Source organism: Stigmatopora nigra, chromosome 6, assembly GCF_051989575.1.
Source record: "Stigmatopora nigra isolate UIUO_SnigA chromosome 6, RoL_Snig_1.1, whole genome shotgun sequence".
Taxonomy (NCBI): domain Eukaryota; kingdom Metazoa; phylum Chordata; class Actinopteri; order Syngnathiformes; family Syngnathidae; genus Stigmatopora; species Stigmatopora nigra.
In genome coordinates this window covers 12,206,335-12,229,743 of record NC_135513.1, presented here as the reverse complement: position 1 = coordinate 12,229,743, position 23,409 = coordinate 12,206,335, and the positions used below count along the sequence as shown (strand labels likewise).

General features: G+C 45.6%; 6 protein-coding genes across 8 annotated transcripts; 1 reads left to right on the top strand and 5 right to left on the bottom strand.

The window, feature by feature from the left end:
* The first annotated feature begins 143 nt into the window (after positions 1-143).
* On the top strand, positions 144-4,830 carry LOC144198675 (UTP--glucose-1-phosphate uridylyltransferase-like). 2 transcript variants are annotated; one of them, XM_077719808.1, is made up of 10 exons: positions 144-315; positions 1,818-1,933; positions 2,237-2,344; positions 2,941-3,129; positions 3,195-3,328; positions 3,390-3,699; positions 3,762-3,959; positions 4,038-4,280; positions 4,343-4,447; positions 4,547-4,830. In XM_077719808.1, exons 2-10 carry the CDS (start codon positions 1,835-1,837, stop codon positions 4,652-4,654), a joined length of 1,494 nt encoding a protein of 497 aa, XP_077575934.1. In that variant the 5' UTR covers positions 144-315; positions 1,818-1,834; the 3' UTR covers positions 4,655-4,830. The 2 variants fall into 2 exon arrangements, with proteins under 2 accessions (XP_077575934.1, XP_077575931.1); XM_077719805.1 differs by lacking the exon at positions 144-315 and adding an exon at positions 1,337-1,424.
* Positions 4,831-5,132: 302 nt separating this feature from the next.
* vps54 (VPS54 subunit of GARP complex) lies at positions 5,133-12,199 on the bottom strand. Its single transcript, XM_077719754.1, has 23 exons — positions 12,052-12,199; positions 11,078-11,249; positions 10,663-10,904; positions 10,502-10,589; positions 10,384-10,418; positions 10,184-10,315; positions 9,579-9,964; positions 9,327-9,453; positions 9,130-9,237; positions 8,999-9,054; positions 8,837-8,933; positions 8,353-8,594; positions 8,101-8,227; positions 7,796-7,977; positions 7,622-7,734; positions 7,342-7,405; positions 7,153-7,258; positions 6,934-7,021; positions 6,747-6,868; positions 6,596-6,676; positions 6,207-6,314; positions 6,036-6,130; positions 5,133-5,937 (listed from the first exon to the last, which is right to left on the bottom strand). The coding sequence occupies exons 2-23, from the start codon at positions 11,229-11,231 to the stop codon at positions 5,832-5,834; spliced, it is 2,859 nt and encodes a 952-aa protein (XP_077575880.1). The 5' UTR covers positions 11,232-11,249; positions 12,052-12,199; the 3' UTR covers positions 5,133-5,831.
* Positions 12,200-12,616: 417 nt separating this feature from the next.
* On the bottom strand, positions 12,617-16,617 carry LOC144198220 (uncharacterized). Of its 2 annotated transcripts, none has more exons than XM_077719128.1 (11): positions 16,409-16,617; positions 16,302-16,332; positions 15,051-15,550; positions 14,495-14,792; positions 14,350-14,394; positions 14,171-14,271; positions 14,034-14,095; positions 13,800-13,945; positions 13,238-13,393; positions 12,920-13,167; positions 12,617-12,793 (listed from the first exon to the last, which is right to left on the bottom strand). In XM_077719128.1, exons 1-11 carry the CDS (start codon positions 16,502-16,504, stop codon positions 12,698-12,700), a joined length of 1,779 nt encoding a protein of 592 aa, XP_077575254.1. In that variant the 5' UTR covers positions 16,505-16,617; the 3' UTR covers positions 12,617-12,697. The 2 variants fall into 2 exon arrangements, with proteins under 2 accessions (XP_077575254.1, XP_077575255.1); XM_077719129.1 differs by having other exon boundaries at positions 14,350-14,391.
* A 262-nt stretch (positions 16,618-16,879) lies between these two features.
* Positions 16,880-17,898, bottom strand: b3gnt2a (UDP-GlcNAc:betaGal beta-1,3-N-acetylglucosaminyltransferase 2a). Its single transcript, XM_077719042.1, has one exon. The coding sequence runs from the start codon at positions 17,881-17,883 to the stop codon at positions 17,062-17,064; it is 822 nt and encodes a 273-aa protein (XP_077575168.1). The 5' UTR covers positions 17,884-17,898; the 3' UTR covers positions 16,880-17,061.
* Positions 17,899-18,926: 1,028 nt separating this feature from the next.
* On the bottom strand, positions 18,927-20,543 carry commd1 (copper metabolism (Murr1) domain containing 1). Its single transcript, XM_077719044.1, has 3 exons — positions 20,331-20,543; positions 19,436-19,732; positions 18,927-19,326 (listed from the first exon to the last, which is right to left on the bottom strand). The coding sequence occupies exons 1-3, from the start codon at positions 20,505-20,507 to the stop codon at positions 19,219-19,221; spliced, it is 582 nt and encodes a 193-aa protein (XP_077575170.1). The 5' UTR covers positions 20,508-20,543; the 3' UTR covers positions 18,927-19,218.
* A 217-nt stretch (positions 20,544-20,760) lies between these two features.
* On the bottom strand, positions 20,761-23,184 carry LOC144198299 (uncharacterized). The gene is made up of 4 exons (XM_077719227.1): positions 23,107-23,184; positions 22,472-22,587; positions 22,378-22,395; positions 20,761-22,296 (listed from the first exon to the last, which is right to left on the bottom strand). Exons 2-4 carry the CDS (start codon positions 22,585-22,587, stop codon positions 21,063-21,065), a joined length of 1,368 nt encoding a protein of 455 aa, XP_077575353.1. The 5' UTR covers positions 23,107-23,184; the 3' UTR covers positions 20,761-21,062.
* Positions 23,185-23,409: the final 225 nt, after the last annotated feature.

Here is a 23,409-nt window from a genome sequence, read left to right as displayed (position 1 = left end):
GGGAAAAAATCCATTATACTACATTCAAAGCAAGTGTGTCTGCTAGCAAAGTACACTGCTTCAAGATGGCCGCCAGTAGCTGTGTCTGTCAAATCTTCAGTTTCTTTCTAATGTTAAGGCTACGTTGAAATGGGCGGGGCAAGTTTCCTGACAGACGACTCGGCTAGCTGTGTGAGAGCTAGCACCTCAAAGATGATTAAAAGGCACCGTTTGGTTGATTAAGTCAACTTTAATATTGCTTGTGTGAGTTTAAACGAGTTAAAGAGTTGACTGTTCGACGACTTTGTCTTTCTGTAGCGAGTACCAAGTTTTCAGGTGAGCAACTGTGTGTCAAGTGTTTGAAGCGCGTGCCCGTGCGCATTTCCGATTACCAATCATATAAAAATAAAATGTAAAAATGTGACTTAAGCAAATGTAAACATTCGTCATTGTTGTCAAGATCACAGGAGGAAAATAGGCTAAAATACAGATGATAAGAGGATACAATCTGATTTTAAAATTTATTTTTAAGAATATTTTTATGTGAATATATTAAGTGAAATTATTGACATTTACAATGGTTCTAATAGACTGGACATATTTTGTCTCAGTGGCAGCCAGTGAGTTAATTAATGAAATAATTGATAATATTATAATTGATAACCCTGAGAGCAGTTGAAAGGTTATGATTTTTATTGTGTTCTAAGTGGTTACAAATATACTTAAGTTACTGTATGGTCACTATAAAAAGTCATTTTTAGAGTAACTGGTTTGCAGCTGTTGTATTAATATTAAAATGATAATATACTGTGCAGCTATTAATTGTTTGGTGGTGAACTTTGACATTTTGAAACTATTTTAGTCAGCTCATGTTACCCACCCCCAAAATTCTCAAATTGGTTTGTCCCTCCCTGTCAAAAAGGATGACACTTTTAGTTGCGGATATGAAATTGAGCAAAGTGCAATAGTGGACGAACTCATCATACAACACACAAAATTCTGTTTTCAGTGCAAAAAAAAAAATCGGAATGAAATTCCGGGCCAGAGCAAATTTCCCAGTGGGCCGCTTTTGGCCCCCGGGCTGTATGTTTGACACCACTACTCTAATCATTCAAAAATTGTCATTGTCTTTTTGAATAAGCGCCGAGTAAAATGCTAGTGGTTCATAAAAAAATTGACGTGAAAATTTGGATCCTATTGACTTTATGGAATTAAATGGAATACTATTGTCTTTAGACAAGTTCAATGAGATAAACATTGTTTTTTTTTTTTGTTGCGACGGAATGTGTCTTGTACATGATTGGCCGGTACTATTGTGGGCAGGGCTGTCAATCAGTCAATCGTGTACTATTCTGCCTGTGGCTATCTCACTTTGGTTCGGTTGGGTTGTGGACGTGCGAGGCTCAAAGCGCCACGTGCCGCCATGTCCACTCTTACGGTGGAGGGTGAGTCTTTCATGGCTTTAATCTCGATAAAATGACATTAAAAAATGCCACAGTTCACTTTGGCTATTTATTTATTTACAAATTCTCGTCAATTGAATTAAATTTGACTGCAGATTGGCGTATTTTCCGGACTATAATGCGTTGAAGCTTGCCAATCATAAAAGTTGTTGTAGTTTTATTTTTTCATTTCTTTGAATTGTTTTTATCCATAGGTGTATTTTATTATCATTGTGATCAATTAAATAGATTTGAGGTTATTAACTCATTGGCTGACATTGGTGGTGGTAGAAGTCTAATCCATTTAAAGTGGGAGGGATGGTATGATTTTTCAATAAGTACACGAAATGAAGAGTAGTATTGGCGTGTGCTATGCTAACCGTTGCGTGTGCGTAGACCTCACCAAGGGAGCCATGACGGAGTTTCAGGAAAAGCTTCGGAAGCAGCACGAGGAGTCCATGTGCAAAGAACTGGACGAGCTTCTGGCCAGCTCTGGCGACGCCCACGGCCAGGTACCATCCAAAGATAGCTCCAAAGTTCACCACAGTGTCCTCCTGAACAAATAGTTGTTGTTTTTACTGCAAATAATGAAGTATAACCTTGCAAAATGACCTTTAAAAAAACTCAAAACATCTGTTTTGAACCCCTTTTTGAGGGTCTTACCAAAACTAAGCAACTTTAATGTTGCTAAGTGAAAACTAGCGCCAAGGCTAGCTTTTTCTGGAAGTGACTAAGATACTAAGAGAGATAGTGATCTAAAGTTTTGTTAAAAGCAGATTTCACCTGTTGATGTTTTGGCTTTCTTGTGCTTTCAGAATAGCAAGAAGGACTTTGAAGGCTTCAAGAGGCTCTTCCAGCGGTTCCTGGAGGTCAAAGGTCCCGCAGTGGACTGGGCCAAAATCAGCCGTCCACCCGCGGATGCTGTGAGTACTTTGCTTCTGGAAAAAATCAAAGGGAAAATATATATTTACAGTAGTGCCTCTACTTACAAAATCCAATGCTTCCTGAATTTTGTTAATTGGATTTTTTTTTTGTCAATGGAGCAGTTTTTTTCTAATTCTGGGGGTCTCAAAGTTGGTTTGATAGGTGGGCCACATTCATGTTGGACCCAGGGGTACGCATGGGTTGCTTCCGGTGAATTTTGAGTGGAATTTTCCTTCTCAGTAGAGCCTGGGTTTTGTCTGTGGGGGGACAGAACTCGCCGTCCCCATTCTCAGAATAGCGGCCTGACCACGGAAGGTCAACGCCAGAAATAGTCGGCACTGTAGCGTTGTGTCGGAATTGCCGTCACGGGACCTTTGGACACCTGCCGGCATTTACGCGGTAGCCGCCTTGACGTATGTTTCGGGGTCAGGATACAACCTGGCGCTTGTCCACATGACTTTTTGATGACCTTGAGAGTCACTGCGCTGTTTGTTGAGTGGCGTGAGATTTGCATAGAGCGTTGGTGTCCAAGGTGTGGCCCGGGGGCCAGAAGTGGTCCCATCTTGGTGGTGAAATTGGGTCTCTGTGGGTTTAGATCGTGTCGTACGAGAGCATGGGGGCGGAGGAGCCGTCGGCGAAGGATGTGGCGTCCTGTCTCAACAAACTGGCGGTGGTCAAGCTGAATGGCGGTCTGGGTACCAGCATGGGGTGCAAAGGTCCCAAAAGTCTGATTAGCGTGCGCAACGAAAACACCTTCCTGGATCTCACCGTCAAACAAATTGAGGTGAGCCAGTGTCTTTGGTGTCCTTGCGTTTTCCTGGTTTTACTCCCCTCTGGCGTCCATTTCAGCATTTGAACAAAACGTACGACGCCGACGTCCCTCTGGTGTTGATGAACTCCTTCAACACAGACCAGGAGACCCAGAAGATCCTTCTCAAGTATAAACATCATCGGCTCAAGATACACACCTTTAACCAGAGCAGGTAGCGGCGAAAATACACACATCCTCACCAGGGCTCCATATTGAGTGTCTTCTGTGGGTAGGTACCCGCGCATCAACAAGGAGTCGCTGCTACCCATCGCCAAGAGCTTGGGCTTGAACGCCGAGGGGAATGCAGACTCAGGCGAGGCGTGGTATCCACCCGGTCACGGCGACATCTACGCCAGCTTGTACAACTCGGGCCTTCTGGAGCGGCTCCTGGCCGAGGGTAAGGAGTACATCTTCGTGTCCAACATCGACAATCTTGGCGCCACCGTCGACCTGCGCATCCTTCGGCGTCTTGTGGGGCAGTCCGCCGATAAACGCTGCGAGTTTGTCATGGAGGTGACGGACAAGACCCGCGCCGACGTCAAGGTAAGTGAGCTGACGGGCCAGTGCACAGACAAATTTTGACTCACCTCTTCATTTGCCTCCAGGGTGGTACGTTGATCCGCTACGAGGATCGACTGCGGCTTCTGGAGATCGCGCAGGTTCCCAAAGATCACGTAGACGAGTTCAAGTCGGTCAGCAAGTTCAAGATCTTCAACACCAACAACCTGTGGATCTCTTTGAGCGCTATCAAGAGGTTAATTGACGACAGAGCTTTGGACATGGAGGTCATCGTCAACCACAAGGTGTCGCACTCTTCATTCTAATCCTGCCTGAACTTTTCCCCCTTCACCAAAAGATTCATTTTGTTCTTTTTTGGACAGACGTTGGAGGGCGGTCTCAACGTGATCCAGCTGGAGACGGCGGTGGGCGCGGCCATCAAGAGTTTCCGCAACGCCATGGGCATCAACGTGCCGCGTTCTCGCTTCCTGCCCGTCAAGACGTCCTCCGACCTCCTGCTGGTTATGTCCAACCTTTACAGCCTGGAGGCGGGTTCGCTGACCATTAGCCGTAAGAGGGAGTTCCTCACCACGCCGCACGTCAAGCTGGGCAGCTCCTTCACCAAGGTCGGTGGCGGCCTTTGTTTGTGCTCGTAAGCGGACCAGACCTTGACGTCTTCTTGCTCCAGGTCCAAGACTTCCTGACCCGCTTTGACAGCATCCCAGACATGCTGGAGTTGGACCATCTCACTGTGTCGGGAGATGTCACGTTTGGGAAAAACGTCTCGCTCAAGGTAGGGGGAATTTGACCTTGTATTATAAGCCTGGCGGGGTGCCAGGGTAAGTAACCTCAGAGTCAGTTTTGGTGAAGCCGATCATCTTTTCACCCGCAGGGAACTGTGATCATCATCGCCAACCACGGTGATCGTATCGACATCCCTGCCGGAGCAATGCTGGAGAACAAGATTGTGTCAGGAAACCTGCGCATCTTCGATCATTAAAAAAAAAAAGGAGGAGCAACTGCTGAAAACTACACCGGGAAACCAAAAGTGCACTTTTTTTTTTTAAATGCGGCAAACTTACCGGAGCTGCTTCAGGTCAAAGGTCACCATCAAGACGTTGAGGTCTACCTACGACTTCTTGTTGGGGTGTAACAAAATAAAAAGCTCTTATGGTCTGCCTGAGGTCTCACTATATAAAGGGATTATTTACTCATAGGAAATATAATGCAGTGATTCAAAAGGGAAAATATTGATAATAAAAAGTAACTACTAAAAACTTATTTGACCACTTATTTAGATTTTTACAATATTGATGTTAAATATATTCTGTATTTTTAATCCTGATCCAAATGTTAAAAATGTTGTTCCCCTTTATGATCATTTAAATCTTTTCCTATTGTGAAAAGAATAGGTGGCACTTAAGCTAATTTCAGACATTACTCAACAAGTACAGCCAAGAAAAAGCTGGAAACACAAAACCCTTCATTTCCATTTATTCACGTCGACTCAAAAGCTTTCAAGTCGCGCGTCAAACTAGCATGCACGCGCTCGCCCTCAATCCGATCCAACGAGGCTAAACAAACACTCGTTTGAGGCACAGTGATGACTGTCAATATCAATTTTTTAAAGGTTATATCACCCCCAAAAAAAGTAACAATAATAATAATGTCATCCCCAAATTGTGAAAAGGGATGTCACAGTTTTTTCCTGAGACGCCATGACGCACTTATCGGTCACAAAGTCACAGTTTGGTCCATAGCTTTCTTAATAAAAAAAATCAAAAATAATTAGTGTCCTTTGTTGCCATGACAACAAGTAGGTCAAAGATTTTGGAAAAGCTTCCCAAGTGAATAGAAGCACCCATTTTGGTTGGACTTGCCTTGTTCCACATGATGGAGACAAAAGTTACACTAGCCGTGTGGTATTATTGTCAAATTCTACTAGTTAGTAATCTGTTGTACTAGTAGTCAACTTGTGTACTTTTGCCTCAGTGTGAATTAATACCTGAACCTCGACACCCGACAGTCAAAAAAAGGCCGTAGCTTTTCGGGGCTACCGTTAGCGGATGCTAGCAGTGGCTAAAAAGATTCTACTGGTGTCGTGAGTGGCGAGAATACGTAAGCGTTCCCGACGCCAGATTCTCTTAATGGGTTACCGTGACCGTCTTCGCTGGCGGTCACCTCTTCTGTTCCCAGATTTCCGCCATGTTGAGGTCCAAAGTGTCCAGGTTTTTGAGGGCCTGCACGTTTTCTGTGTAAAAGGCCACGTCCACCACCACTAGCCTGTTTTCAAAGGAAGTAGATAGTCTCAAAACTTCTTGGGGACCACTGGATTGGAGGCATTATGTCATCATAGAGTTAAACTAAATAAAATGACCAACCCGTGCTGCGGTCCTCCATCGTTGACAACGCCCAGTCGAGCCAGTTGTCTCTTCAGGTTCATCTTCATGCTGCTGTTGATTCGGGAAAACAGCATCTAAAACGCACACACACAATGTGGCATGAGCTGATTTGCATGACATCCAAGCAGAGAGCGTCGGAGTGTGGCGTACCTGCGTCTGGTCGGAGGGCAGGAGGTCGTTGATGGCCTCGTGCATCTTTACCATCTGCTTGCAAACGTTCCGGAAACACGCTGACGGCATTGGGGCCTTCACCTCGTACTGCGGAATGGAAAAAAATAGGTCACTTTCTGCTTTTTTGGACATTAGAATTAGCCTTAAAGCCCCTCTTAGTTTTCACTACTCTCTCTGGGAGTGAATTCGGTACAAGACCATTATAGGTAACACTCACATTTGGCTCACGTTTGGCTCACATTTGGCTCACATTCATTTTGATTTAGTTTTTTTTTTGGCTAATTTATACTCTGAAAGGTGCATTTTACTATTTTGCCAAATGTTCTCCAAACCTGTAACGAAGCAGGAAGTGTCTTCTACGTCCCTACCTTGGTCAAAGCCTTCTCAAACACGCCATCCATGATGGCCACCAACTTTGCCCAGATCTCCGACACATGGTCATTGTAGTCCTGTAAAAAAAAAGAAAAGAAGCAAATATGTAAACCTCTGCGATCCCGGGTGAGCGATGGTGAGGCTTACCTTGGTGATGTGGTCAAAGTGTCTGAGCACACTAAAGTGCTTGGGTTGGAGTTTGCTCTCAAAATGTCGCCTGATGACAGGGATGTAGACCGTGACCAGCTGCAGGCACCGCGACGCTAAAGCTAACATAAAACACATGGGTGCTGTTAGTATATGAGGGCCATTGTTTGTGTGTGTGCAAATGTACCCAGGTTTTTGGTGGTAATGGTCTTGAGGCCCACCACCTGCAAGGCGCCGGCGCCAAGAACCAGCTGGCAGCTCCGTGAATTGAAGTGCTGCCGGGCAAACCAAAACCAAATAAATACAAAGACACCAAAGTCTTAGTCTTATTTACATACATATTTTACATGTTTTACTCCCCCACCCCAATAAAATGTGTGTGAAAGCTAACTTTGGGTTTTCTAACCTTGAGGAGGTCAGCCAGCCGCGTCAGCATGTCGGTGGCCACGGCCGGGATGTCGTTGACACACTGGCAGTATTCCAGAAAGATCCGGATGAGCAAAAGCACCGTCCTGAAAGGAAGGAAAAAAAAATCAAAATTTGAAGCAAGCTCCGCCTCCTGGCGAGTTGCACGACTGACGGGAGCTTGGCCTACCCCACCACGGCGTATTTGTGGCCCTTCACCAACAGGAAATCGCCCGGCTTCCTCTCATCTGGACCTGGAATGTATTTTTTGGTTGACAATAATGATAATGAGCTATCAAGAATGGCTTGTTTTTTTAAGTGGTGCTCAAGTATGATTAAATTAAGCTTTATAATGACATTTTTTATGTTTGTTTTTGTCATACACCTGGTTATACTGTGGCTAATGCTGCTAGCCATTAGCCCTGAGGATATTAGATGCTATGGCGGGAATTTTTCAGAGCGGTCGCTACCTGCCGCCTTGCGCACGGCTAGCGCGATGGTGCCGTCGGCCATGGAGTCCACCAGCTCCTGAAACTCGACTGGGACCTCCGCTTGCTTCCAGCGCTCATTATCTAGCAAGAGACTGGGGGGGCGTATGTAAGGTCAGGGTGACGGCTGCTCGTTTTAGGGTAGCCATCGCTCACCTGAGTTTGGTCTTGCGCTCATCGTGGAAGCGGTGGACGAAACGGTCGGCCTGACTCTGCAGCGCCCCCCGCAGGGAGACGCTGCGCCTGCCGCACAGGACCTCCGTCTCCTTGGCAAAGTCCTCCACCGCCACCGAGAGGCCCACGAACTCCGCCGAGCTGATGCGCTCTAAAGAGCCGTCCTGTCGGGTGGGAATGTGTCAGAATGGAGGGGTCGCAGCACCAGTATTTGAACTTTTAAATTGTGAGTATAGCACTCAAGGAATAACTTTTGAAAAAGATAGTTTCTTTAAAAAAAAAACAACCTTGGCTCTGGCAGCGAGTAGTTTGACACAGCGGTCGTGGCTAATGTCAGAAGCGGCGTGGAGAAGCTCCCGGACGTTGTTAAGCACGCGGTCCAGCTGTAAGTCAGACGGCATCATGTCACCGGGCCTGAACACACAAAACAAGTTGCCTAGCTGACGCTGACCAAAGCCGTGTCCGATACGTTGGTCAACGCCACCCCATGTCGCACAACCAGGGCTAAAAATAAAAAAATTTGATCGAGTGCAATTTACGTGAAGTTCTGCTCCCGGGACGCCGACTCCACATCCGCGGCCCTGGCTTGCTGGGCGGCGCGGAGGGCGTCGCTGATGAACGGGCCTTCGTGCGTCAGGTAGGCCAATTCGGCCACGTCGCCGCACGAGCCGGGCGAGGCGCCCAGCTGACGCTCTTCCGAGTGGGGGTCCCCCGTCTGCAAATTCTTTTGGTTGGACTCTAGGACTTCCAAGACCACCAGCCGCATCACACCGAGTGTGGCCTGGAGGGAAGAAAAAAAAAACGATGCCTGAAATTCATACAATATCTCAGAAATACTAAATCCGATGATTTTTCTCAAGATTTTCCCTTCAAAGTAACATGTTTGTACTCCTTATTAAAAACCATGAATATGGAGGTGAAAATTGCAAATCAGGGGGCAGCTTATACGCGAGAAATTGTACAATTCAATGATTTTAAGGTAATTTTAAGGGTGTGGCTTGCAAAAGAGAGGCGGTGACTCACTTTCATCCTCTGGAGGAAAAGCAGGAAGCACTCAAAGACATCCTTGAGAAGCGCAAACCATTGAGGGAAGGTCATCAGGCGCATCTGTTCGGCCAACCTGTGGGTAAGCCACGCCCACACGGTCACCACGTGGCTCATTTCTGGACCCCCGCCCCGACTCACTTGGTGACCACCTCCGTGTCGATGTCGTCGATGGTCGAAAGGCGCCCGGCCACGCACTGTCGGTACCAAAGCGGTCACTCCGAGTTGCCGTGACAACAAACATAAAACAATTCGGAGGGTGGGGGGGTTACCTGGGAGACGATGGTCTTGGCTGCCGTCATCATCTCGTTGCTGTAGATGTCCAAAAAGTCCAACCTTCTTTGGCGTAGGAGGCCAAACACTAACGACTGAAGACGTTCCTGAAAATGGGAAAAAGGTGGATATCATCAAGAAGAGGAAAAAGTATGATCTATAATTTTTTATTATATTTTAGGATGTGAAAACAAACCTTCTCCAGGAGTTGTGTATCGTCTCTCAGGTTGCGGCTTAGCTCGCTACGCGCGTACATGCTGAAATCCTCCACCATCATCTTGTCAATCAATTTCTCCAGCTCACACAGCTGAGAGCCAAGATGTCTAAGTGTACACACGCAAAATGCAAATGCACATATTAGTCATCCATAGAATTTTGCAGATAATATAGACTAGGCCTAAGATGGTGTTTTTTTAAGTTACAAATACAAGTAAAGACGGTAGAATACCTAAAACTGTGGATGCCTTGAAGTTCCTGCTGCAAGACCTCCTTGGTGGTAGCGATGAGCTCCAGCGCCCCCACAAATTCAGAGGTGGAGAGCAGCAGCTGCACGGTGGGCTGCGTTTGATGCACGGCCGCCATTAGCTTGAGCTTGTTGTGCAACTTGACGCAATTGTTGCGCGTCAGGGCGGCTCGCAGGGCCGCCAGGGGGCCCTGGCACATGACGCGGTCGATGGCGGCGGTGCGGCGCCGCAGCACCGTCACCGCCTCCTGGGTTTCTTTCAGGCGGTCCTGCAGCTCGTGTTGCGACGACATGGCGTGGAAAAAGGCTTCGGAGCGCAGGGAGATCTGCCGGGCGATGCTCACCTCCACGATGTCCAGGTAGTGACTCAGCTATAACAAGGACAAATAACCTCAAGAAAGTCAATTTCCTCAAAGATGATACATTCTTAAAACAGATACAACTCACCAAAGTGCTGTATTTCCTAGAATTTAAGTCAGATTTTCCATTTTACAGGCCATAAGGTACATATGGTACATAAGCTGATTACAGGCCAATTTATTGGTTGGTGCTTGTGTTCCCTGTGGGATGCATTTTAAAAGTAACTGTACCTTCTCCTGTAGTAATTTGGAGGACGCCATGTCACGGCTGCTGCGCCCACCGCTACTGTTGAAGTGGGACCACGGTAAGACGGCGTTAAAGGTCGCCGGCTCTTCCAGGGCAAAGTCAGGCTTCAGGAATATCTGAAAAATCAACCATAATAGAAACACGTTGTCACGACGCAAACTTCAGCGAGTTAAAGACTTGTTACCTTGGGCACTTGCTCCAACTCTGCTCTTGACTTTTCTAAAAAGAACCAAGAAGAACTGCTTAGTCACTTGATTAAAACCAACACACAGGAGGCGGGGCTTAAGATGGCCAGCCGGTACCTTGCGTAGTGCGGACGTTTGAGATGGAGTCTACGAGGTCATCTTTTATCGGGCAAAGAGCTTTACAACGTTCGTGGATTCTTTCTCTCTGAGGGAAAAGGGTACTTTTAATTTGAAAAGCACTTTTCCACATCGATCTTAATGAGTATAGCCGAGCTCACCTGGGCGCTCTCCTGCAGGTACGGGCCGAAATCTTCTGCCGTAACGGTGGCGAGGCAGAAGGACGGCAGGGCGTCCGTCTCGACGAAATCCGGACCCCAAGTCTTGGTGAAAAAGTCCGACTCGCGTTTGGCCAGCCTGGGGTCGTTGAGCGCCGCCGGCAGGTTGACTTTGGAACTGTACACCGTCCAGCGGTCGTGCTCCGAGACCACCGAAGGACCATCGCGAAGGCCCCGCCCTTCGCCTTCTTGAAGGGAAATTATATCATTGTCGTGATGCGTTCAAGTGCTACTTTGTGTGCTTAAAAAATACTGTCGCTAAAATTTCCATTATGTCACAATTTGGTGATACAATAGTTATCAATAGATGGGTCAGGAAATCAATATATGATACAATTATAAAGAAAAAAATCCTTACCAGTGGGCTCTTTGGGGCACACGTCAGGTAGCGAGCAGGCCGGCCAGCGCCGGTTGGGCGATGGCCTCGGGGACGGGGGGTCCCGATCCTTACGGAAGGGCCCGTCACGAGCGGCGCGCCGAGGCACTGGGGTGGTGATGGGTCGGGCCGCCATGACATCAGGACAAGCTAGCTATACGGAGAGTTTGTTTCATTATTATTTGAAAGGTTGAATAATTAAGCAAACCAGGAAGTTGCAGAAAGCAGGTGTTTTTAATTAAGATAATATTATGATATTGTGCGTCTTTGTGGTAAAAAGCAAATAGAAATATCGCTTACGAAACCATTCTGAAGAAAATTAACATCGCAAATGTCAACTTTGGAGCGCTTGTTTCAAACTGTCAATTAGGAGCAGCTGAGGCAGACACTTTAGCTTTAGCGTTAGCATTTACATTACTACAAAACACTCACTCCCTTGCCCAAAGCCGCAACTTGTTGGCACGAAGCGTTCCGAGCTAACGACAGACTGGAACATTTTGTAAACACAAAAATGGGGGGTCTTGTCGTTTAATTTAAGAAGACACAGCTTTAGTCACCGGTACCAAGGCTAATGCTAAAGGCAGAACACAGGCTAATGTTAACCACTGGAGTTTTAGGCAAGACACGCCCCCCCATGCGATATGATGCGTTTTATCCGTTCGGGTAAATCAGGAATACGCAACATTGTATTTCAGTGTGGCTTCATCATTACTGTTGGCTAAGTTTTTAATTTTTACAATTGCCCCCTTTTTTATCTGTGCAGTCTGCCCATTCTGCCAAAACATAGTATCCAACCATATTGATGCGGAAGGATGGCCTTGCCTAGAACTCCAGTGGTATTTGTAACACGACAGTACACGTACACCGATGCTAGCAGGTTAGTCGCTAAGCTATTCAAACAACCAGTCAGCAAAAACACAAGGAAACAAACTGCAGATAAGAAGTTTATTGCTTACCAGTCGTCTGCAGCGGGACAAAAACCGTCGTCTTTTCCTTTGCCTTTCACCATTACCGAAAGAAAAGAGGAGTCATTTAAGACACCAGCGGTTAACAGCGCAGGCTGTACTCTGACCATCGCGCACGGCGAGAATGCTGGTGGCTCCTTCTTCTGAAAGGTGATCCACTCTGCGCTTTGCTGCCCACTGCCGGACAACTATACAATTGCAAGATAAAACAATCAGATCTGATGTTGCGATGGATACTTCAAAATAAAACTTGTATTTTAGTTTTTTTTAATTTATTGGACATTAATAGGCTAACAACACTTTCTTTAGTTTTTGGACAACATTGCAATTTTTACAGAAATAAAGTGAATCTGCAAACTAAAATCAAATATTTAAAACAAAGGAAATGTGAAGAAAAAAAATGTAAATAAAATTATTACCTCCTAAAAACAAGATGCCAAACTAAAATAGATATACAATAATCACAAGAAAACATAACGTTTTTTAAAATATATCTAAAGTAGGATAGGATGTTACTTTATAAGAAATAAAATAAATAAAGCAGAAACAGGGAATCTTAAAGAATAAATAAATTATAATTCTTGAAAAAAAGACATTTAAGTTGAAAAGAAAATGTAATCTCCCAAAAGATTCTCCATCACTTCTTGCCACCATCTTGGGGGTCCGTGTAGATGTCGGAGGGGGTCAGCGGGCCAAAGCGGAGAAGCTGAAGATCCACATTACTGCATCGCTCCTTCCATATGAAATGCAGACAAGAGATTTTAATCTTTAAATCCATTTTAACCCAAATAACCCATTGCAGTCAGCAAATTTGAAATCTCAAGTCGCACAACACCAATTCAAGACCAAAAACCAGAACCTTGTGCATAGGCCACTGTTCCAGTGGGCTCCTACTCGGCGGCGGGGGCGGTGGGAGGGCCTGGTCGCCGGCTCCGGCGTACGTGTCGTCAACATATCCCCCAGGCGAGCCTTTGATCAAGAAGGCCCCGCTGCGGTGGCGGCGGTAAAGCGCGCACGCCGTGGCCATTGAAATCAACAGCAGCGCGCTGAGCAGGAAGAAGAGCACGTAGACTCCCTGGGTCTCCCCCGTCAGGCCCCCGTCGCAATCTGCTACAGAATAGCACGTATTAGTCAAACCGGGACGGCACGTGGTGCTGGCCACGGCTGGCGTGGTGACCTTTGGCCTTTGGGTCCACACACACGGTCCCCCTGGGTCCCAAGTGCGAGGCATCCCGAAAGCCGTCTTTGCAGCGGCAGCGGTACGAGCCGAACTGGTCCAAGCAGTCGGCGTTGATGTCGCACAGAGCCAGTTGCGTCCCGCATTCGTTGACGTCTGAGGTTTTGGGAGGGGGGGGAAGAAAATATTTGGTGGGTTTTATGATTTGGATGTTGAATATTGGTGTGTTTGAACAGAACTAAAGTAATCCCTCGATTATCACATCTTCACGACTTAATTTTTTTCTGCTATTGACTATTTAGAAAATCTATATATATATATATATATTTTAAGTTCATAAATATGTGAAAAGCCATGCTTAAACTCATTAGCGGAAGCCACTCTTGCTCCTATGACTCAGCAAAAAAGTTATAATTGAAGTGACCCTACAAGGCATTTTTTTTATCATCACCTACATCTGGTCTAAATTAACCGCGATATTTAATAGGATTACTGTTGAATTTTTCCCCATTTTAATAGAAAAAAACACAGAATCTAAACAAAGTCTGTGGGTTGTCATTACCTCCGACAGAGACCGATGCGACCGTGGCGTGGCTTGCCACCGTTTGACCGAGCAGCTGGCGCAGGCCCCGATGCACGTTGTCATAAACCTCGGTACCCCCACGACCCGCATTCAGCCACATGATGTAAAGTTCTCCCAGACGAAGCCTGAAAAAAAATCTCCATTTCAGTCCAGTCGCAAAGCGGAATGGAGTTCATATCTAAAATGGTCCCAGAAACCACAAGAGGAACCCACCTTTTAATTCTTTTGAAGCTCAAGTTTAGCGGGATGCGAAGCCCATCAAGATGTTGGAGGACCTGAAGAATGGGTCGTCATTTATTAGACGCTTAGTATTTAAACCAAATCAAAAAAAGAGAAGACGTAGACCAAACCAGAGCTTTGATTGACTTCATGAGCGATTCATCCAAATGGTTTTGGCTCCTGTTGTGGTCAGGACTCATCTGAACCTCCAAGGACACTTCGAAAAGCCGATCTGGACCAGGAAGACATGGTTGAGTATGAAATTTGTAGAACATGGAGTGGTTTTGATCCAAATTAGAAAAGGACTCACCACCAGGTTGATGGAGATCTTGAGAAGCGTTCCAGACGTGGTCTGCTGTCAACACAAAATTGTGTTAATAAAATGAGTACTATAAACTTAATTTGACTTTCAAAATTTTTGAATGTATTTGTATACATACAAAAAGGTTACTCACACTTCCCATGATGGTCCGAAAGAGACTCCATTTTGTTAGGATGTGAAAGAGTCCACCCAGGTGACTGTTCTTCAGAGGACGTGGGTGTTTTGGTGGGCTCCATTTTGTTTCCTCCTGCTTCAGTTGGTAGATTTTGGGTATCAGCTTGGTACACATCCCTGCGCTTGCCAGTTAAGTGGTGAAGGGGCTCGGGTAGATCCCAAGGAATTCGGGGTGAGCCTCTTTCCGTCCAACTGGATCCAAATGGGGAGTCTGACAGCGTGGTCTCAGACCATGTGGGGTCCTGCGAATTGGGAGGCTGATAGAAAAAGATGGTGTCTTTTTTATTATAAAATTCATTACAATTGAGAAAAATATGTCATGAACTGGCAAGTACTTTTAGGCCACAGTACGGAACGAGTAAAGAAAAAACCCAAAAATCTGGAAACAAAGAAAAAAGGCTAAATCTACATCGGAAACTGTTTAAAACCATATAACCACCAAATAGCATATAAGCCACACCCACAAATCAGCTATTTTTTGCAGCAAATACAGCATTTTTTTCCCCAGAACTCACCTGAACACTTTTTGAATCGCTAGCTTCCAACGATGTAAACACCGTAGAAGTGGGATGGCCCTCACGCTCCAGTACCATCGGTCCGAACCCCGCTTCCCGAACGTCCGCCATCCCGTCGGAAACGAGGGGTCCGAAGGCACGGTAATGCGCGTAGAATCCTCGGTACTGCTGAGCTGGGCGGCCGGCGATCAACAGGATCACGTGCAGCGTGTCGGAGCGGGACGTGTACGAGGCCTCGCGCCAGCACCCCCGCAGGACACGGCGGGCGGCGGCGGCCTCGTTCACCTCCACCTGGTCCTGCTTCAGGTGGCATTCCTGGTCGGGAGTCAGGTCCTGGAGGTTGAGGTGGATCCGCTGGCCGGGTTGGGCCCGGATGGTCCAGTTGCACCACAAGGGGGGGTTGGCGCAAACATAGTCGGGGGAGAAGAAGTCGCCATTTTGACCACCGAGACTTTGGTGGCAGCTTCTCAGGGCGAAGAACGCCGTACCCCCGTCACCTTCTGTACATTGTAAATACAAATTTAAAAAAGGATAATTTACGAGAGTAAAATTCAAAATAGTATGCCAAATCACAAGTGCATATTGTAATATTACAACATTCAAACATATTTTGGTCTTTTGGTTGCTATTTTTTAACATTACGTGAACCATAAGTTGTTTGGTTTGAAGTCAGTGTGACCCCAAAACTACTTTTTGTGTTATATTACAAAAAAAAGAGGAACCGGTCACAAAAATGACAAGAAAATTGGTGACATATACTTGTCATAGGATAAGGAGCTTAGTATTATTGGAATCGCATTTGTGCAGGTTATAATTGTATTCATTTTAAATCAGTTCTATTGAATGATGATAAAAATTTGATGACAAAATGTAATCAAGAGTGTCACTAAAATTTGAGGGTGATAGCATTTAAGCTAGTTTCACCATATGAAATAAATCGAATTCTAGAAATGTGCCTGCATGAATAATTCCAAAATGTTTGACTTTTAAACATATCTTAAGGGTAAGGTGGGGTTAATTTTTAATTTATTTCTTTTTTATGACATGACCCAATAAACCAATTAATTTTATCGATTTTGCCTCGTCATCTTGAACTCATTCGCTGACAATGATAGACGGGAATGCCAACCCACATAGTCAAAACGAATTGGACGTTTTTAGACGTCAAAGGCTAATTATAGTTTAAATAAACTTGAAGTCTACCACTGTCAATGATACAAAATAAGTTTGAAATAATTATTTTTGACTGACCTGGGCTTTGTTTGGCTTCGTCTTCATAATACTGAAAACAACAATAAAAATAGCAGTGAACAATTGCACGCAAACTTGAGTCAAAAACGGCGTTGGTGTTTCCTTACTTGTGCCTTGCAGGAGGTCCACAAAGGTCCGAGCACAAGGCTCAACACCAGCGCATGACTTTTAAACGTCGCTACTTTACCAACAAACATTTGCATGTATTAAGTTTGGTCTTAATGTGTTTTTTAATTTACCGAAAGGGTCGAGACGGAAGTGACGTCGCCTCTTCTTGTCGTATGGCGGGAGCTCATTCCACGGGTGCACCTGGGCACAGCTGTGGCTCATCAGCGAGCTGATTGGCTGTCATGTCACAAAGTTGCCACAAGGAGGAACCAAAGCGCAATTAGGAAAAGTCAAGTTGTATTAAGTACAGTTAATGCATAGAAAGTAACGTCTTTTACATGGGTTTTTATTTCATATTTAATTAGAAAGCTATCATTGATAAGATGTTATAAACGCTGTTGCCTTTATGAACGGTATCGACCTTTCTTGGCTTTTTGGAAAGACTAAAATGCTGTTAATAATAAGATACCCTCATTAATGCTAATAGTAAATGAACAATAAATCAGTAATATGGTTAGGAGGTCACCCAGGAAATTTTAGTTTACATTTCACTTTGATTTTAGTGAAGTGAATTTCCAAATGAACAAAAAATGTAGTCAAAACATGAAATTATGGTTGAAATGACAACTATTCTGGATTGTATTGTTGCCTGTCAGTCCCGCATCTCCACAGTGTTCCACATCCTTAGCATCTCTTGCGGCGTGCATCCGCTAACCACCATCAGTTTACTGTTCACTTCCTGCTCGTCTTCATAGTCATCGTTTATGGGGCGCTTGGCAAAACCTGCATTTTTCTGTGGGACCAGACCTAGCTTGTGGAGACACAGACCCATGTAGACGTCATGGACCGGGAAAAGGAGGACCGACCGTGAGACTTGGTGTAGACGTAGCGCCACCTCCCCAGAAAGTAGGAACTCCCCGGAGGTGGCGTATGGTGGATACACTCCCGTAAACACGCTCGGCGGGACGAAATCGGGGTGTGTCCGGTCTACAGGTGGCCGTCCGTCGTCAATGACGTTACCGCTAAAAAGTGAGTCGCTACCGGCGAGGGCCCACGTCTCCAGGAAGTCCAAAATTTTGAGCGTGTGGACGAAGGTGTCGTCGTGGGCCTCCAGGACGAAGCGAGTCCGCGAGGAATTTCGGTGGAACCAGCGTAGGAAGAGCGCCTCCTTCAGACTCAAGTTGAGGGGCGTGTCTCTGAACTCCCATTGGAGGAGATCCCCGTGAAGCTGGGCCTCTCGGGCCAGCATCCCTCGCAAATCCGGGTGATGGTCCTCGGCAGGCGTCTGTCCCAGGAGGAAGATGGTGGCTACCGTGCGGTTGGCGAGACGGCCAATGCGACCCCATGATTGCCGGATGGCCTGCCGCCGGACGAAATGCGGCACCAGAGATTTGACGGCCATCAGTAGGAAAAGATCTGCTGGAAGGCTTCCCGGACGTGGAGTGTGAAGGACTTTGGATTCCCTGCAGTGCATGTAGAGTAGGAAGTCCTGGAGGGGGCGGGGCAATGTGTTGTAGTCCCAGACCTGCAGAGTTTTAACCAGGGGGGCCTCCAACTCAGTTTGGTTCATGGGAATACATTCATGCTAACTAAATTGAAAGAGAACCAGTCATTTGCGTACAAAATGGTTTTGTAACCTGAAAAATTTGTAAGTAGAGGCGAATTTGTAAGTAGAGGCAAATTTTGTAAGTAGAGGCAAATTTGTAAGTAGAAACAAATTTGTAAGTAGAGGCAAATTTATAAATAGAAACACATTTGTAAGTAGAAACACAATTTGTAAGTAGAAGCAAAATTTGTAAGTAGAGGCACGACTCTACCAGCCCAACCACAGAGTTCCAGTCACCTGCGTAACAACTCCGCGGTCCGCTTCACACGAGTCCCGAGGCCCGCTCAACTCCAATCGGCGCTGTTCAGCGTTCCAAAAGGACGGCCCCGACTGTCTCATGGGTGGCGCCGGAACCAATGGGAGGAGCCTACTCCGGTCCTGGCGGACCTTCCAGCTCAGAACCACCACGATGCAGCAAACCAACACGTTAAGCAGAAGCAGCGTACACGGCAAACATCCAGTCCTTCTCGCTAAAACCGCCAAGTTGACTCCCAGCTGCACCTCAATAAACTTCTGGAACGCCGCGGGAGTTCCGGAAGGTTTTTCGGCTTTGTGACCCAGCTCGGGAAACACGGGAACATTCGGGAACATGGTCAAGTCCGCAGAAAAACTTGAAGAATGGCGTTTTAGGGGTTGCCCTGGCGAGGAATCACACGCTTCCAATCAGGAAGCCCGCCTGAGGCTAAACACACCATGCTAATGATTAGCGCAAACGGCATAATGGGAGAGGAGCTAGCGCCAATGAATGGGTTTCTGTTTGCTGACATGATTTGACAATTTCGGGAGGTCAATGCTAACAAATATAGAAAAAATGTATTAACTCTTTCATTGACGCTACAGGGGTTAAAAAACAACAACAACAGAATATCATAATTTGTGCACAAAAGAGTTAAGTGGAAGAAAATCCATGCTGAAATTACAACATGTTTATTAAGACGTATAATAACCCTTGAAGCTGATTGGTCACCCAAAGACCAATTAACAAGTTTGGTCCAGGAATTCGTCTCTCCAAAATAAAAAAGTCTAATATCGCTAGAAAATATCCGGAACGGTCCGGTTTGGCAAGAATTGAAACCCCTCCCCCTCTTCACAACCCGACGTCATTGGAGCAATTTGGTCAATTTTGCCACCTGTTTTTTTCAGTATTTTGTTCCAGCACTGGTCCCACCTTCACTTATCCGACTTCTTGCCACTCCGCGGCCATCACGTGCGCTGGACGATGGCCTCGATGGCAGTCTGGATGTCGGCCATTTTGTTTAGGACGTACTGTACATTGTGGTCGTCCATCTCTACGCAAACAAAGTCTGACTCCTAGAAGACAAAATATGGGGGAAACATAGGTGCTATTAAGTTCTATCCAAGTTGATGCATTTAATATTTCAACGTAATTTATCTCAAAGCATATTTTGACCAAGCTCACCTGGCTGCTGCCCAGTTCCAACTCCAGCAGGGCGACGGGCCCGGCGGGCGTGGAGGGCGGTGGCCCTCCGCGGGCGAGCGCCGTCTGCAAGTCCACTCTCCAAGACACGCCCTTGAGGGCGGGCTCCCAGCGGCTTTCCGACAAGAGGCTGTCCCGCACGCGCCGGCGTTGACTTTTCCAGAAACGGGCCAGGGCGCCGGCCTGCTCCGGAGTGATGGCGCCCGCCCCCTGCTTGAGGGTCTGAGCCGTGAGGAAGGCCTCCAGCTGGGCGTGGTCCATGTCGGCTGTGGCCACGGACTGCCAAAGCAAAATTCCAAGTCAATTTACTGACAGCGTTTCTCACATTGATAATTTTTTTTGTTTTTAATGCAAACGATATGTCGGTGCCAAAAGTGGCCGCTAGAGGGCTCGATCCTGCCTGTTGTGCTTAAGCTATGTGAGGTCAATAGATTTATAGAAAACAAAATTGTTATTGTCTTTTACAATGTATTTGTAGTCATATTTTTAAAATTATTTTCTTATTATTTATATAATTTTATTTTTTATTGCTCATTGTGGGGACTTTATTTGACTGAAGTGCTTTGTTTTGGACAAATGGCAAAATAAATTAACAAATACACGTTTTTTTTCTTTATTGAGAATTATGAATATATTTTTTGGATTCTTATTACTCGTTGTTTTGTGAGCTTAATTGTGGAATAGCAAACACACCAAAAATGCAAATGGACAATACCAACGATAGACAGTTAAACAACAAAACTATTCAAATTAACAATTATAAATTCAGTAAGCCCCAAAAGAGTGAAATGAAGCATAAGCTTGTCAAACGGCCTTCAGCTTGTAAAACTATTTGTTTTGTTTTGCTTGAATTAGAGATGAATTGGGGTTGTCTTACCTTAAGAAGCGCCTTCATTTTCTCGTACAAAACATTGAATTGTTGCTGTGTGGATTGTGGATAAAGTTGACTTTTCAGGAGATCCTCTGTCACGTCCCCGTTTTGGTAGAATATTTGTTGAGCGATGCCATTGAGCAGAGAAACCAACGAACTCTTGCCTGCCTCCGCTTCCGCCATCTTAGCTCACGTGACTACAAGTTGTTGCTCAGGGCGCACAGCATTTTGGGAGTTGATGTTTTTGTTTCTCTTGGTCGAACGCCTTGAAATGACGTGCGTAAAAAGCTAACACATGAACGTATTAGAACATTTTTGTTTTATTCTTGAAATAACTATCACAAATCTTACTGTATATTAACATAACATTATATTGTCATTTCTTGTGAAATAATTGTTGCGAATACAAAAAAAAAATAGAACAGGAACGAAGCAGAATATTTGAAAGCTTTATTGCTATTTATGAGTGATCACATACTTATGGGTTTGAATAAAATAATGAAAGCGTGCGAATCTGCCAAAAGTTAGCATTGTAATTAACTAGCTAGCTTAGCATTGTAATTAACAAGCTAGTTTAGCCTTATAATGAACTAGCTAGCTTAGCATTGTAATGAACTAGCTAACTTAGCATTGTAATTAACTAGCTAGCTTAGCATTGTAATTAACTAGCTAGCTTAGCATTTAGCAGAAAGAAAAAAAAGCTTACGCAAAATGCCTCACTCATGACATTGCTTGTCGTCAACCCCGTCTACGTCCCCGCCTAGGACTCCCGCGCCCACCTGACCTCCCACGCCCACCTGACCTCCCACGCCCACCTGACCTCCCGCGCCCACCTGAACTACCGCCCCGCCTTCTAGGTTGTCTCCCCCATCCGCGACGGGACTGAGCTGCATTCATCCGGCCCCCCTCTGGAGGGGTACTACCCCAAGCCCGAGATGCACTAGACTGACCACGAGGCCTACCGCCGACCTTCCCACGAGACCCCCGTCTTTGAGCTTTGGCGCCCTGTCTAGGTTTTTTCTTACCCTCCTCACTCTCTCGCTGGCCTTCCTGCTTTTGCTGCGCCCCTCCTTTCCGGCGCTCGCTCGTCCCCCATGCCGGTGGACCTGGGACCATGTCTTTCCGGTCGCTCCCGGCTTCTTCACCTTGACCGTTTTGACCCCTTGAGGCGGCTTTGACCCTTGGGACGACAGCACACGCTTGATTTTCCCCCCGGCGCTTCCCGATGCTCCTTTTCCCCCGGTTTCGCTCATTACGTCCAGGCAAAATTAGGCAGTCGTTCGGTTGGGCGTTTTTGTCATAACACCAAGGCGTGACCCCGCCGCCAGAAGAACAACTACGGCAGACCCTATTATTATTATTATTTCCGACCGAGTCGCATCGGAATACATTTTGGAGACCACCCACAGAGTCCCCCAGGCGCTCAAGGGAGGTCTTCCTCTCTTTAATGTCATTTGATTGGGAATTCGGGGGCGTGAAAATTTTGGAGAAGACCACCACGTGATTCTTCCATCTCATCATGGCCTCCGCCAATTTCAGGATGCTCTGCGCGTGATTTCTGCGGGTGCATTTGCTAGTGCAGGGTGACGCATATACGTAAAATAGCAACATACCCGACCTACCCTTCCCATTGGCCCAACTCTGGAACCTCTCCAGAACCCGGTACTCGGCGTGATCCGCCGCGTGATTAGTCACGGCCGATTCGCAGTCTGCTTTCACCTGTCGCCACGTCATACGAGTTTGCCCACAATCTCTCAGAACATCTTCCCACGGCACCAGGGCGTCGGGACATTGATCCAGAACTGTGGACCACTTGAGAACGGTGGCGGCCACTACGTCTTGGTTAGAGAAGACTTCGCAATCCAACATGGCTTTCTTCACGCCGTCCATATCCACTTGGTTGGGATCGTACGTGTTGGATATTGCGTTGCGCGGGATGTTGACAGCCAGACTGAACATGGGAAGCTTTCCACTAAAGGAAACACGCAATTTATCTTGGATATTTTTTTAAAATTTGGTGTCCTAACGCCCACAAACGGCTTCTTCTACTTACCCTCTTTGACTGTTCAACCTGCAGAGACAAAAATGTGGAAGTCAAAGCAGCAACAACGTCTAACAGTTGTTCCTGGAAGCCGAAACCTACGTACTTGTCAAGAATGTGCTTCACCAGCGTCGCTGGGTCGTTCTGAACGACGGTCGCCGTCCTTCCCGTTGTTGTCGCCGCCAAGAGCAGCAGCAGCAGACGCCAAGGCATCTTTGCCATCTGGACACGTATAAAAGTATAGGTGGACGTTTTATAGGCAGGATACTATGCCAGTTTGAACCAATTTAGGGACCGTGGTCACCTAATCAAAAGCTAGCTCAATGTATCGTGGTATTTAGTTATAGTAATAAATAAATAAAATGGAAATTTACATTGAAAACACCTAAAAACAGCAAAATGTAAGTAATTGACATCTTTTTAAAATGTATTACAACTAGTTTGAATTGATATTTTCAATTTTTTAAACATATTTTTCATTTCTAACCTTTAACAATGAGAATTAACAAACACAAATCCCAATAAACACTAAAATAGAAAATGCACAGCTGTAACAAAATAAATAATTAAACACACCTGCTGACAATTTACAACACAATAATGCATGACACAATAACGAGTCTATGAAAATCATAAAACTGTAGCTTCAAATAAGCAAATGAATGGAAAAAAAATAGGATTTACTAAAACGTGAATAAAGAATTAGCATGTAATCATTCATTTTGAAGAGAAGGATTTTACCTAACAGAGCGAAGACGTCTTGTATAATAATCAGGAAATGGAGTCAAATAAGGAACAAGGGCTAACTCATTAGCATGATTTAGCATATCTTGTATTAAAAGCAGAAATGGAAAAAGTTTCATTCTTCCGTGCGGTCAAAAGAAGGCGTGCGAAAGACAGCCAAGTCACCATCATTTGCAGATACAAGGTGAAGATAATTAATTGACAAAAAAGCTGTCAGAGGAACAACAACAAAAACATTTTTTTGGGGAAAAGAAGTAAAAAACACAAAAACGCAAACAGTTATTATAATTTGTACTTTTA